General features: G+C 41.3%; 1 protein-coding gene across 2 annotated transcripts in view; it reads left to right on the top strand.

Moving 5' to 3' along the window:
* BEND4 (BEN domain containing 4) overlaps positions 1–12,991 on the top strand; it is a 29,384-nt gene extending 16,393 nt beyond the window's left edge. Inside the window, exons 3-5 of one of the 2 annotated variants that reach the window (XM_015862455.2) lie at positions 2,819–2,910; positions 6,356–6,525; positions 9,278–9,667. In XM_015862455.2, the coding sequence (XP_015717941.1) occupies positions 2,819–2,910; positions 6,356–6,525; positions 9,278–9,287 (272 nt within the window). In that variant the 3' untranslated portion in view covers positions 9,288–9,667. Of the gene's footprint in view, positions 1–2,818; positions 2,911–6,355; positions 6,597–9,277 lie in introns of both variants that reach the window. The other variant, XM_015862454.2, reaches the window with a different exon arrangement.
* Positions 12,992–14,037: the final 1,046 nt, after the last annotated feature.

A 14,037-nucleotide genomic window follows, 5' to 3' on the forward strand; every position in this document is an offset into this window, starting at 1 on the left:
TGGATCACGAGCAGCATGTGATGTTTGAAAAGCGGGAGTTACTTGTGCCAACAACAAGCTGTGTGATGCATGAGGATTTTATGGGTCAAAAGTGCTCAGAGTCCTTCAGTTACCAGAACAAGACAAAAATCATACGTTTTTGTGCTTCAAAATTTATAATTTATCTACTTCAGCCAGCTTTTAGCACCTTTATGTTTCTCACCAGCAGTGTGAAAGCATTTTGTCAGCAGGGTGCGGTTAGAGCTGTACTTGTACCAAGGACACAACAGGTTGAATACTTTCCTGCTGTCTTCTTACTTGTGCCCCATTCATTTGGAAGAATGTGGAAGGATGCTTCGTGATGCCTGGAGATCACTGAAACTCTGGGGTAGAACCGATGCTTTGGTGACTGTGCTCAATGAAATTGCTAAGCAAAAAGGAGCACATCCAATGACAGGAGCAGGATTTTTCTCACATACTTCAGGTTTCCCAGCTATTACTCAGCTGTCCTCCAGGTATCTTTTCTTTCCAGCGATGGTGTGATCACCCACAATATCCCTTTGCATGGTTCTTGTAACCTCCCAGAAGATCCCAGGTATCTGAGAGGGAGGTTTTGCTGACCCTATCACACAGGTTCTGAAGTTTCCTGGAACAAATCTTCATGATCCTTGTGCTTCATCCTTAGTCAGCTATTTAAACACACAGTAACCTGTGCATGGGCATCCCCAGTTCAAACTTAGACTAAATTTTGGACACATCAGACAGCAAACAGAGGCAAAAGCGATGTGTTTTAAGTAGGGCACAGTTTCCATTTGTCTACTAGAATACCTCCAGCCTCGTGGCAATCAGTCAAATCATTAAAAGAAGCTTTCTCCTCTATACCAGCCTATGATGTCCTCAGTCAGCATTTAATTTTCTGCAGGGACTTGGACAGCACTGTTTTGTTGAGCTCTTTAGGCAAGCAGCAGTCACCTGGCACAGGACCGCAGGGACTTGGTTGTGCTGAACAAAATGTAACGGAAGGATCTTCAAATACCATCTCATCCTTTAGCTTATCCACAGGGACAAAAAGACATATATAACTTCTTTCTCCATAACCTTTCCCGTATATAAAAATGAGGAAGAAAAGCCAAATCTTTTCTTTCTGTGCCCTCTGAAGAATATCCAGTGTACCACCTGTGGTTAGCACGTTTTTCTCCTTTTTTCCACCCAAGAACTTACTACACTGTTATTTTTTTATTGCTACTATAGGCTAAAACACAGCTGTCATTACAAGGTTACCAAACAGGTTGGTGAGACTATTAAGCTTAACTGCCATTCTGACTTTTTCAGAATTGAAGCATTTTCCAAAGCCATCTGATGACTTACTTTATAAGGCTCTTTTTTTTTTTCCCTACAAAAAAGTACACACACTCTCTTCCTCATACACTTACTTCAGCAGTGTCACTGCGTAGCACCTACATTGCTGCTCTAGAAATAAGCAGTGAGGTCACCAAAGATATTAAACAGTTCTTAAGTCACTGGAAGTGCTAACTTTTGTCCAATACATAAGTTCACAGCTTTGTGGCAAAGTACTTATCTGTTATATCAAATGATGTAGGAGAGTCTTTACAGATACATCAGCATGAGGTGAAACGATCTGGTAGGAGTTTATTATCCATGTAAGGGACTCTGCATGGCTTCTGTGTGCAGACCGCTGAGTATGACACTGCTTCTCACAGGGCCTTGGCAGGGGCTTGTTATTACCTACTGGAAGTGCCCAGGGAAGAGTGCAAAACACCGGAGGAAGGCTACTGTAAATCCTGCCTTCGTATAATGTTGGTGATTTGAGTTGCTTGCTTTCTGGTTGCCTACAGCTTGAGACAAAGCCCCAGATGCCAGCTGTAAAGGCTGAGAACTAAGAAATAAATAAGGAGGAACACTGAGATTTCTTTTTCTGGATAAAAATCCAGCTGAAGCTAAGAACATCTCTGAATACTTTACTGAAACAAGCCACACAGAATGTGAGGCTGATACCTTTAAAATGATGCTTATTTAGTCTTGGAGGAGTCGGTTTTAATGTTGGGTTAATATCTGTTTAAGTCTCTTACGGTGTTTCAGGCTCAGGAGAAAAGCACTGTATCTCAAAAATACTCCAGAGTTAATCAGGGATGTGGCAGCATCTGCTTAAGCGAGACCTGTAATTGAATCATCCCTAATTAACCTATCACCTCAGCAGAAGGGAATAGGATGTTGGTACAACTACTGCAATGGATGAGGGCAGTGGGGATGGGAAGGGGGAAGGACGAGGGAAAGACAAATGAAGCAATTTGCCTAACACCTAGTTTTATAACAAAAAAAAAATGGAAGGAGGAAGGGAAAAGAAATTAAAGTATATGAATCATTAAATCTGTTTGGTGTAGTTAAGCATGCTGTGCTTTTAGAAACATTAGGGCATATTTATGTGTTAATCAATGTGTGATTTGGGTCCAAGGAATGTTTTCTTGTTTGTAAAGTTTGGGCTGTTTACCATGTTTACAGATATTTTTCCTATCATTACTGCTGACCTAATTTGCATTTCTAATAATTGTCATTTCAAACTAGAGAAAGCCTAGTTTACAAACTAGCGGGCGGAAAATAGAATGAGTGTCAGAGATCTCCACATAGGAAATAATAATACAGCGTCAGCTGTGTATTTATTGAATGAAACGACAACACAAATCAAAGTGAGCAATATTTCCTATTTGAAATAAATCTCACAGAAGCACACAAATCCTGAGGAACACTGCTTGATTTAATATTGTTTTCCTGTTTTGTGCTAGCTGACTAATATACAGTAATTGCCATTTGTTTCGTGCAGTGCCCTGCCAGACTGTTTTAGATTACTTGAAGACTGTACTTCAGCATCACAACCAACTTATGGTGCCACAGCCAACAGACCATCCGACTGAGGTAGTATACAGTGAAGACAAGCTACTTATTTTTGTGTTTGAAAATTCATTGAAAACCCGTAAGAAAATAAATTAGAAGCTGCTGGAAGAATACATGTCATAGTAAAATACATAAAATCTTATACTGAACTGTCATTCTCGGTACAGTAAACCCCAAAATGTAAGAGCATCATCACTAGTGCATCTGCATCCATCCCACTTGGGTAATTTTCTCTCCCCCTTCCCTTGGGAATGTGATTGATGGACTTCAGGTGGACTTCAGGCTGGGGCTGGTCTGGTGAAAGCTGTAGCTGGAAGCAGGGAGCCTGGTGAATCCCCCCCTCCTTCTCCCAGCCGAGTGGGTGCTACTGGTTGGCCGAACACAGGAGGCACTGCCAGTCAGGAGAGAGAGATGGAGGAAGTGGAGAGTTTGTGGCCAACAAGTGCTTTGTAAAGAAAGAAAGTGGGGCTGCCTCCAACTTCCCACAGTCTCCCATTGTCTAATGCAACCCTGAGCTGGTTTAAGCTAAACTACAAATGACTTCCTTCCCTTTGCCACCAGAGCCAGTGTCTGACTTCAGGAAGTGTTCAGAGCACCCTTTCTTTTCAGAAAGGATCCCAAACAAAATGTTACACATTGGCTATTTTGTGCTTAATGCAAAGTTTGGGGATTGTTGTACTTATATGCCTTTTGAAGGCACTTCAGTGAGAAAGCAGAGAATTGACGTCCTGCCCTTAGACCCACATAGACATGGGTATCAGCTCTGGTGTAACTCGTTAATCTTGTTCCAGTGTATTTCTATTCAGGCATGTAAAAAGTGTCTATGTTTCGGGATCTTTCTATGCATGCTTGTATTTATATAGCACATACATGTCACTACATGTCATTCACACGAGCAAAATCACAGTAGGGAAGACATAGGTCCAGTTTGATCCAGTCCTCCTATTGATCCTTATATAAATTGTATGTCGTGCAAGTCTCACAGAGTCCAGTTGAGCACAGTTTTGCTGAAGATGCTTTGCAGCAGTTCAGACTTTACATCAGATTGCTTCTCTCTTCAGTTTTACCCTGTGCAAATAGCTATACATATATATTTATATTTCTATATCATTGGATGTTATCACTCCAACATATTCCAGTGTTTCATTTTCCCTTTTTAATGCTCTTCTGCTTAACTAAATTTTTCCAGCACTGTAAAAATGAGGCTGTTCTGTAGTGCCCACATGGAATCACTTGTCATGATGTGACAGAATTTTTTATTCAATTAAACACTTAGATGCTAATCTTTTATTCATAAGTTTAATCATGTACAAATAAAAGCATGAACACATTTGTACTTTAGTTCATCCTTCAGGATCTGCTTATTTCATTTCTGGAAGATTTTCTGTTTGTTTTAGTTTAATGACTGCTGGATGCATCAAACTGCGTCATATCATATATTTACCACGAATATTTTGCCCAGAAGTGCCTTACCCTGGTAGCAAGTAATGAAAGTGTATCTGTAGCAGGAACACAGTAATTGTTCAACAGAATATCATAACATTGTATCATGCCTTTGGTGAGGAACAAGGAAAAATATCCTAAATTTCAGTGGGAATAAGAGAGAAGTATAATAAAATTCGGGCTGAGGAAATTACGCCAAATTTATTACCTTCTCCACAGTTAATAGTAATGGGAACTCTCATGAAATTTAGATGCAAGGCTTCCTGAGCTAGATTTAAAAACCCACATTTCCATTAGAGCGATGCATTTAAACAGAAAGGTGGCTTTTAGGATAACTCGCTGCTTAGCAGTGCCACCCTTGAGCATCCATCCCTAACACATGTGAGTGAGCCTGGAGCATAACGCTGTGCAGGGACTGCCTTGCCTAAAAGCAGGGCAGTGCCCAGAGTCAGCTGCACTGATATCAGTAAGAAAGGTTTTTGCTTCACTGTATTTTATCTTAATAGGAAAAAAAAAGGAAGTTTCAGGGATCTATAGTCTATAGAAAAGGAATGTGGAGCAAGCCCCTGGACAAAAAAGTGCCAACATTAGGGTTACGTGTGCATTACATCTGAGGGAACAAGCCAAGGAAATATTAGTGTCAGCTCCAACTGTGTTGGGATATTTGGCCATCAGAACAACAAGGCCCATCTCCTCCTTTATGTTTTGGCTTCCATTGCCGAGTTTTGGATTTGCCCATGGGTGCTTTTGCAGTGGTTTACACAAAGCCATTTAGGTGTGCAGTGAGGCAAATACATGGCATGCCATCATGTAGGTGATGCTCCTCAAGGTGTTCCACACACTGGGAGGTGACGAAGTCTCAAGATGTACCAACAGGCTCTTCAGTGACCCCTCCACAGCCTCCACTGCTTTCAGCCTTGTGCTTACTTATCAAACTATCAAATAATTAAAAGCAGATCTCAAGGAAAGACTTCAAAGATGCTCTCAAGCTGCCCTCAGCACGCTTTTATAGCCGTATGAAAAGAAACAAGAGCAGTTCTTAAAAGAGTTTTCATATATCAAAGATGTGAAAGCAGGAAGGGTAACTTTGCAGCAGTTGACCACAAGTGTAGCACGCAGGTGTAAGAAACACTTTAATAAAGTGTTGTTATTGCAGGCATCACTGTACAAGTGTCTAGGAGGGCATGGTGTTATTTGCATGGTTTATTTCCTTATTGATTTTGTATATTAACAGTACCATCATACATTAATTGACGAATCCCAAAGTGTAGCGTTTTATAGGAGGCAAGAATGAAAGCAACACAGTTGAGGTACGTTTGACTAAAGAGGGTTTATAATGGGTGTGGATTACAGGAATCCCCATAATTAGTCCCTCGGCATTCATTTAATGTTGGAATATTAAAGCACACAAATTACGAAGGTTAAAAGCAAAATTTCTTTCCAGCTGACACGGTGGCATTCCTGTAAAGCTGTAATTTGAGTTAATATGGCATTCATTAATAGTAATGAAGCTTTTAGTTTTCATAGTTGCTTTCTTTATTTTCTTTATGTTTTTTTTCACAGCAACGTAACTGCTGTCAGGTTTCAGGTGTGCGCTACAGAAGTGATAAGTTTATTGTAAAAATAGACCAAAAGAGCCACCTCTGAAGAAAACCGTCGGCTGCTGTGAAGCGATCCATTTGATCATGCTCTTCAAAGCCCCTTTCTATGCATTTTAACAGATTAAGAAGAAAGGTTATATTTAAATAGTATATCCAGTGCTGGTTCTCAGCACTTTTTGACCTACTTGCTGAAGTGCGAATTATCAGTAGCCATCTCTTAGACGTGTTCCTTTCACCTTGCCAAGCTGCAGTTATAAAAAATGGAGATGTAATTGAAAAGGTACTCAGTAAGAGCAATGATGTGTTCACCTCAGTGTGCGTTTCTCTGTCAGTATCCCAGCTGTTTAAGAAGTGTGTGTTTTTATTGCAGCTGACGCTATTTGCCTTGTAAAATAAACAGTGGAAATATTTCCTTTTTTCAGGGGAGCAAGCAGTTGCTGAACAACTATCCCGTCTACATCACTAGTAAACAGTGGGATGAGGCTGTAAATTCATCAAAGAAAGATGGACGGCGGCTCCTTCGATATCTCATCAGATTTGTTTTCACAACCGATGAGCTTAAGTACTCATGCGGCCTTGGGAAAAGGAAAAGGTCAGTGCAGTCAGGAGAGACAGGTCCTGAAAGACGTCCTCTGGATCCAGTAAAAGTAACATGTCTCAGAGGTACTGCATCCTTTCGCTCAGTGTCCACCATATGTGATCTCATTTCACCGCATTGGCTCTGGCTCAGTAGAAGCATTTGGCTGACAGTTGCGCATCTAGAAAGGGTTTCAAAGACAAGTGAGAAGCAGCCAGAAACCCTTGTTTTTTAATACATACATATGCGTATGTATGTATTAGATTTATGTGTATAGATATTTGAACGGGAAAAAAAGCAGAGCTGCTTACTTAAGTGAGGAGACAGATAAGTCAGTGAGTGCATGACACCATGTGAAACTGCAAAGGAATATCAGGCAGTCCTGTTTGCCCTCTTTTATAGTAAAACAGCTGCATTCTTTGATGCTGATACACAATAAAGTTTAACCAAAGGAATATTTTAAGCCAAACATGTGTTTAGCAAATGGCACTCAAAGTCAGTGAACGGCCTTTGAGTCAAAACCTTACTAAAATTCAAAATAGGTTTGGTCTTTCAGTAGGGCCAACAACATCTGCAGGTTAGATAGATAAATACAGGTGTGCACAAATGCATTATCAAGGATTTAACTTCTTTGAAATACTGATGTAACATTTACTGTAAAATTTAGGGAACCCCCACATTTGCCCTCAAAGAGTTTTCCAAGCAGTTCACAACAGCAAACAGTGACGATATTGGACTATACAGAAAAAGGACCTAGATTTAGAAGAACATTATGTTGTGGCATTTCAGACTTGGGTTTCCTGAAATGTTAAGACCTGTTGCCGTGCTTTATAACAAAACATACAAAGCAGGGCCTTTTAATGTTCTGCCTTAAAAATATGTATTTTTGTAGTATTGGTGCCTGCATTTCTTAAGTGCATCTGCTTATCATTTATTTAATGAACTTTACGTATAGCGTTCTATGAGCACATGCCTTAAATTTAGACTGAGCTGACTTCAGGAATGTTTTACTCATCAATGTGGTGTAAACTGATACATTTTCAGCAGCCAACAGTAATATTTTTTAGTCACATGACAGCAACCCCAACTCGTTACACGTAAGATGGAGCCTCTTCCCATTTGGTTTAGAGGAATTCAGCAAGGCCAAGCAAATCACAGATTTAGTTGTAGCACATTGATGTAACCAGGTAAAGAACTCAGTTTTTATACACAGCCAAATTAGACAAAGATGTTCTGCTATGAAAGAACCTGTTAACCTGTTATATGATACTCTTGTCAGTCCTTACATAAACTCCATGAGTGCTCAATAGAAGGGCAAGGCCATTGCACAGCATGCAACAATGGAGTTTGGAGCTGGATTCAGGGTCTTAGAACTTCTCCTGGAAACTGTGGGCAGAAGGGCTGAATACTATTTGCTAAATGGATTTACATTTCATCTAACGATTTGTGCACAAACTGAGAGCTAATGCCCTTTTCTTCTTCTTTCTCCCCCGCCTCTTCCCACTAGGACTAACAGTAATTCCACATGTAGATGAATTTACATGTATGGCTAATTGCCTCTTTGGGCACTAAGCAGACCAAATGTGGAAGCATTCTTTGGGAAATGAACTTAAATCCTAGACAGCTATCACTTCTGCAGAGCTATGCAAAAATCACATCCTAATTGTCCAACCAATGAGATATTCTGCAGGCACAGCAACTCATGTAGGAGCACAGCGTTACCTAGTCTCAAGACATTGTGGCAGTAATAAAGTTACCTTACTCCACTTACTGTGCGCTGTTGGCTTGTCAACAGAAGAAAATGGAATTTAAAAATATCCTAGGAAATGCAGCACTGCATGAGGGAATAACTAATGTTACAGAATAAATAAGAAGCTGGGTTTCCATATAAGATACAATTTATCTAATATATCTAATGAGGCTCCCTGACATTTAAAATTGGACTTAGATGTTTCATAGTCCAAATAACACCTATTGGAGACCTGTCTAACAGCTCTAATTCCAGAATCGGTAAGGCACCTTCTGCAAGTGTAGTTATTGGACATCAAAGAATCTGGAAAGAAATGTTAAAAGCTAATCATCACACACCAACAGCTGTCTACAGAAGCAGTGGCAGCTTAAACGGCCAAATTAGATGCAGTACAGTTCACTTTCCCACACATTGATAACTATTGCATGGCTCCCTAATTTAGCCCCTTTCATCTCATTTAGCTATTTCTAAGGCTAGTTTAGTCTCTGGAAAAACAAGTGTCAGATACCAAAAGATGAAAAGAGCAGGACTTAAAAGGAAAGAAACTCCAAGTAGCACCAAACTGAAATGCCAGCAGTCACGTTTTAGAGCAGGTTGCAGCAGCCTGCTGTTGTTCCAGCGGCCAGCAGAGGGAGATGATGAAGGTCCTTGAAAGTAACCACACACACACAACAGGTTTCAAGTGAAACACATCCCAGTTTTAACTTCTTTTACATTTATTGCAGGCACTGAATCATAAATGTCACTTAGAATTAATGCTTTTTCTTTCTACAAGAGAGGATTTTATCTTCAGGTCTCATCAGGTAGAAGAGCAGACATACGTGTAGAGAAGCACACTTGTAGAGAAGTACAGGAGGTCCAGCTGGCATTATCATGGCATTTCCCATAAGGCTTTACTTCTGCTTAAGTAGAACAGTGATGCCCCGTTTCTTATTTCCCATGGGCTTTTGATGTCTGGGTGATAGCAGGTGCTGCCAAGACAAGCTGTTTTTTGTATTCTTACTTGTTTTCCTGCAGAGTTCATTAGAATGCATTGTACTTCCAACCCTGACTGGTGGATGCCATCCGAAGAGCAGATCAACAAGGTCTTCAGTGACGCGGTAGGACACGCTCGTCAGGGGCGTGCAGTGGGGACTTTCCTTCACAATGGGAACTCATATTACGAAGGGACTGACCATCCGGGGTCACAGGATGAAGTCTTCAATAGAGGTATGCAAGATGGATCTGGTGATTGACAGCAGTGAGTGGAAACTCACACAACAGTAGCAAGCGGTTAATTTAGAAGAGACTATTTGTTAAGCATACTTACCCTGAAGTCATTTAAGAGTCCAAAGCATGTTTGAACACATACTGCATACATCTCAACTTCTCCATTCTATCATATCCTCATTTAAGAAAACAACAAAAGTCTGTTTCAGAATCTGCCCTATGGGATTTCTCAGTGCCTATTATTTGCAAGCCCTTTGTAGCACCCCAAGGGGAAACTGCAGTTTGCTTCATCTAGTTCTAGAGAAAAAATCTCTTCAATATTACAAAGACTTCTAAAGAAACAAAAGCTGCCATTTTGTTTGCGTATTCCTAACAGGCCCAGATCTGGACCTTCAGACATAACAACCAGATACTATTTGCTTTTCCCGTGCAGGAGATATAAGAACACATCTCCATGCTTGTGACAGTAAAAGAAGTGGTCACTTATTTCATAATCAGAAAGTAGCACAATTACAAATGCTACCTTAAAATACCACATAAGATGGAAAATTCAGCGACCTCCTTTAGCCAACTATGCCAGGAAATTAAGCTTCTTGCATCAAACAGCACCAGTTGTCAACCACAGAGTCCTTCAAAGGCCCAGAACAATAACAGGCACTTCTAATAGATAAAATTTTCTTTGTGTTGGATAGAGACTATTTTCATTTAGATTTCTAGGGAATTAGACTTGATTGTGACAGTTTTCATCAAAAAAAGAAAAGATGGCAAAAAACAAATTGCCTTTTCAGAAGACGGGTTTTGCTTTGTCTGTTGCTATTCTGAAGCTACGTTATGTAGCTTTAGAGGTTTTTAATTGTCTTTCCTTGTTTTTGCTTTAATTTGTGTTTCATATCCATTCCTCAAAATAGATGAGGCAAAGTGCTGGTCTCAACAGTCAGATGTTCAGTGGTGCATTCAGGGAGGAGCTGAGTTAGAAAATCCTAATTCAGCATTGCTTTGTAAGAGAAGTAAGCCTGGGATCCTGACTAAGAGCTGTAAAAAAGGATATGTTCTAGAGGAGAAGCCAATTCACAACAGAGTACAATATGGGAAGCAGATGCTGATATAAAGGAAAAACAATCTGTCCTTTTTCAAGACATTTAATTTCAAAGGCTTGGGAGTCCCACGTCCCTCCAAATTGATGCACTCCAGAAATACGTAATGCCAAAGAAACAATCCCCTTCCCTTTCAGCTTCAGGGTGTTTCCATCTCCATACCCTGGTCAGTCGCCCAGGCTGCTGCTGGCGTTGGTCAGTGCCTGGCCCAGCCTCCTTGAGGTGATGTTTCCCAACAGACGGGGATGGGGAACTGGTTTTTGGAAAGAAAATCCAAATTTTGATCACCTTTAGTGCTACCTCATCAGTGTTATTTCTCCTGAACGTGTTTCTCATACTGCCCAGCTTTCCCACCCTCCTTGCTCAAACCATTGGAGAAGCTACTAATTCCTCCTTCCACCCTTCTCTCTTTCCCAACCTTCTCCCATGCGCCAGGGCAGGGCAGGGAACACACAGCCCATTCCCATAAGGGCCTTAAAGGGCTCTCTGCAGTGCAGTGCAGTGCAGTCATAACCCCAGCCTATCTGGAAACAAGGGCCTGGGGCAGTCCCATTAATAGCAGCTCACCCACACCACCATTTTGTCCTGGCATCGGCCTCCTCGTCACCCGCCCTTGTGAGCGGCCTGCAGGCTTCTGTGTGCACCCTGCTCAGCCAGGATATGCTTTAGGCCCTTAAATGTCCCAATACCTCTTATTTTAACATTGGTACTTCTGAAAAGGGGGCTGGTAGGCGCTCATCTGACGCAGATGATCCCATTTATTTTCTAACATGAACAGCAGTTCAGTCACGCTGCACCTTACCACTGGCTGAGGGGTTTGGGGGCAGCATCTCTCATGTCAGGCAGAGGTGACTTGCTTGGACCAGTCAATGAGGTGCTGTGGCTGAGGGGAGAGAAACTCAGTGTATAGAAATGTCACAGTACAGATATCCTATAGTAGCTTTTCTGTGTTGAACTTACACGTTTTTTAAGAGAACTATTATAGAAGATGTTACATTGCTCAGATGGTGTAAGTCTTGCTGGTGTATGTTCTATGTGGTGACACTTGCCAGATCTACTTGGCAAAACATGTCAGAGCGTGCGAGTCAGCATTATACTGTATATTTGTCCACAGCAATATGTACCATGCTGTATTTTTGTAAACATTGTGATGGCTCCTTTCAAATGTTTGAACATATGAGATTAACAATACAGACGCTTCATTTTTAACAGTCTCAGGACAGAATTACTGGACTGGACAGACCTCTCTCACTTAGTAGCCTGAAGATTCTCCTGGAATACCTTGTAAGTCTAGCTTTACTTTTAGTGTAAAAAGCATAGCCAGTGTCCTGGTACCACTCACAGTCCTGCGCTCTCATACTGTGCAAAACACCCAAATGTATAGTTTTGACCCAAAAGCCACATAAGCACTGGAAACAGCTTTCATTTATGAGCAAAACCTTTCCCTCTGCCGCTTGCGTGCAGTTACCAGTGCATGACTAGCAGCCACAGACCACTGTCAGAAAATGGGAGCTTATCTTTTTTTGGGTTTAGTCTTGTTTTGCCATCTCCCTTGTTTTAACTGCTTTTGTGGCCACTCGACTCCTGACCCACCCATCTCATTTAAAAATCCACCACCTCTCACTCCAATGACCCGAGTCACGAGGCATTATAAATTTACACACCTCAAAGCATCGATGTAGCCGCAAGATGTTAGATATAACGCTCTGGAACCTGAAATAACAGATGGCTGTAAGCACTCGCACAGCGAGACACCAGGATTGACGCGCCGTGCTTTGCACACCAGCACATCCCTTCTGTGCTGGCTGCTGGCGGCAGGAGGCTGCTATCCGTCATGTCACTCCCGCACGTCCCAGGAGGATAGATCCTTGTCTTATCCCTCCGTGCTCTTTAATCTTACTGTCATTTATGTATCTGCCTTCTCTCAAACTTTGTGTAGCAGCACCGCACGCCCATCTGTGCCAACATGCCTTCGCTATATTTTCTATGACAAATATTTGTGGAGAAACTGTGATTAAAAAACCATCAATCCTGATATTTTTATTGTTATGGTGTAGTTAATTCTATGAATACTTTCTAACGATGATTGTACTGTGTAGAGTAAGTACAGGTTAGGGATAGGCCTTTACCAGATACTGTACAAAACAAAGTGCATAGTGTAATATAGACTAGTAAGGTTTTTGTGACAATTTCTATAGGATGTGTGAATTGTTTTCTATGTAGCAACACACATTTCTTTTGAAAAATATAAAAAACTTAGAGAATTTTTTAAACAGTCGATATTTTTTAATTATAAAGACATTTGTTACCTGCAGTTTACTATTTCAGGCGTTAATCCTAATTTGAATATTGGTTTTATTACTACATACCTCCAGCTCCATTTGTTCTGTTGCATAACAATGCACAATAAAAGTTGGTCTCTGGTTAACTTTCTTGTCTCGCTCTATACACACCACAGTGACGGTGGGCACCATTGGAGGGGTCTGGCGTGCAGCCTTATGAGGAGAAGCTGAGGGAGCTGGGATTGTTCAGCCTGGAGGAGACTCAGGAGAGACCTCATTGCTCTCTATAACTACCTGAAGGGAGGTTGTTGGGGGTTGGGCTTTTTGTTTACTTGTTGTCGGGCTTGGAGGGATTGGTTTCAGTTGTGCTAGGGGAGGTTCAGGCTGGACGTTAGGAAATACTGCTTTTCTGAAAGAGTGGTCAGGCAATAGAACGGGCTGCCCTGGGAGGTGCTGGAGTCACCAACCCTGGAGGTGTTCAAGGAACGTTTGGATGTTGTGTTGAGGGCCATGGATTAGTGGGAACTATTGGTGATGGGTGGACGGTTGGACTGGATGACGTTGTAGGTCTTTTCAAACCTTGGTGATTCTGTGAAACATCCAAGGTAGCTTTGCTTTCCCATCCACAGCATCAGAAGACAGTTGCAGGAGACATTTAGGATTAATTTTTTCAAGTAATGAATCTGAGGAGCAGAATGGGTCAAGGTCCACAAGCATCACATAAGCATAGCTAAAAGAGGCAGCAATGTCCCTTGCAAAGTACTCAGTGGACTGCAGATTGCTTGTCAGCTCAAGAATCTAAGAGGAACTAATGCAGGAGAGGTAAGCGCCACTTCCCCTACTTTTCTCTCTGTTCCTCCTTCTCCCTTACGCACTGAGTTAGATTCAGTACAAAACCATCAAAACTGATAGAGCAGTTGTTTAAATAACATGCTCACTTAACCATTGCTGAACATTTACTACCAAAGCAAACTAAGATATCAGTACAGCGGTTGAAGGGGAGGCTTACTTTGTAAGATCTCTTACTGAAGTCCTCCATAAAATATTAGGAGTGATTCTTGAACAGAACTGTTAAGATAAAACCAGAAGGACCCACTTTGACTTGTAACCAACCACCTAACACAGTTATTTATAAACGGCCTTTCAACAAATGCCTCAAATGGCCAATAAAGAATTACTTAAGGATTACTGC

The sequence above is a fragment of the Coturnix japonica genome, chromosome 4, assembly GCF_001577835.2.
Source record: "Coturnix japonica isolate 7356 chromosome 4, Coturnix japonica 2.1, whole genome shotgun sequence".
Lineage (NCBI taxonomy): Eukaryota > Metazoa > Chordata > Aves > Galliformes > Phasianidae > Coturnix > Coturnix japonica.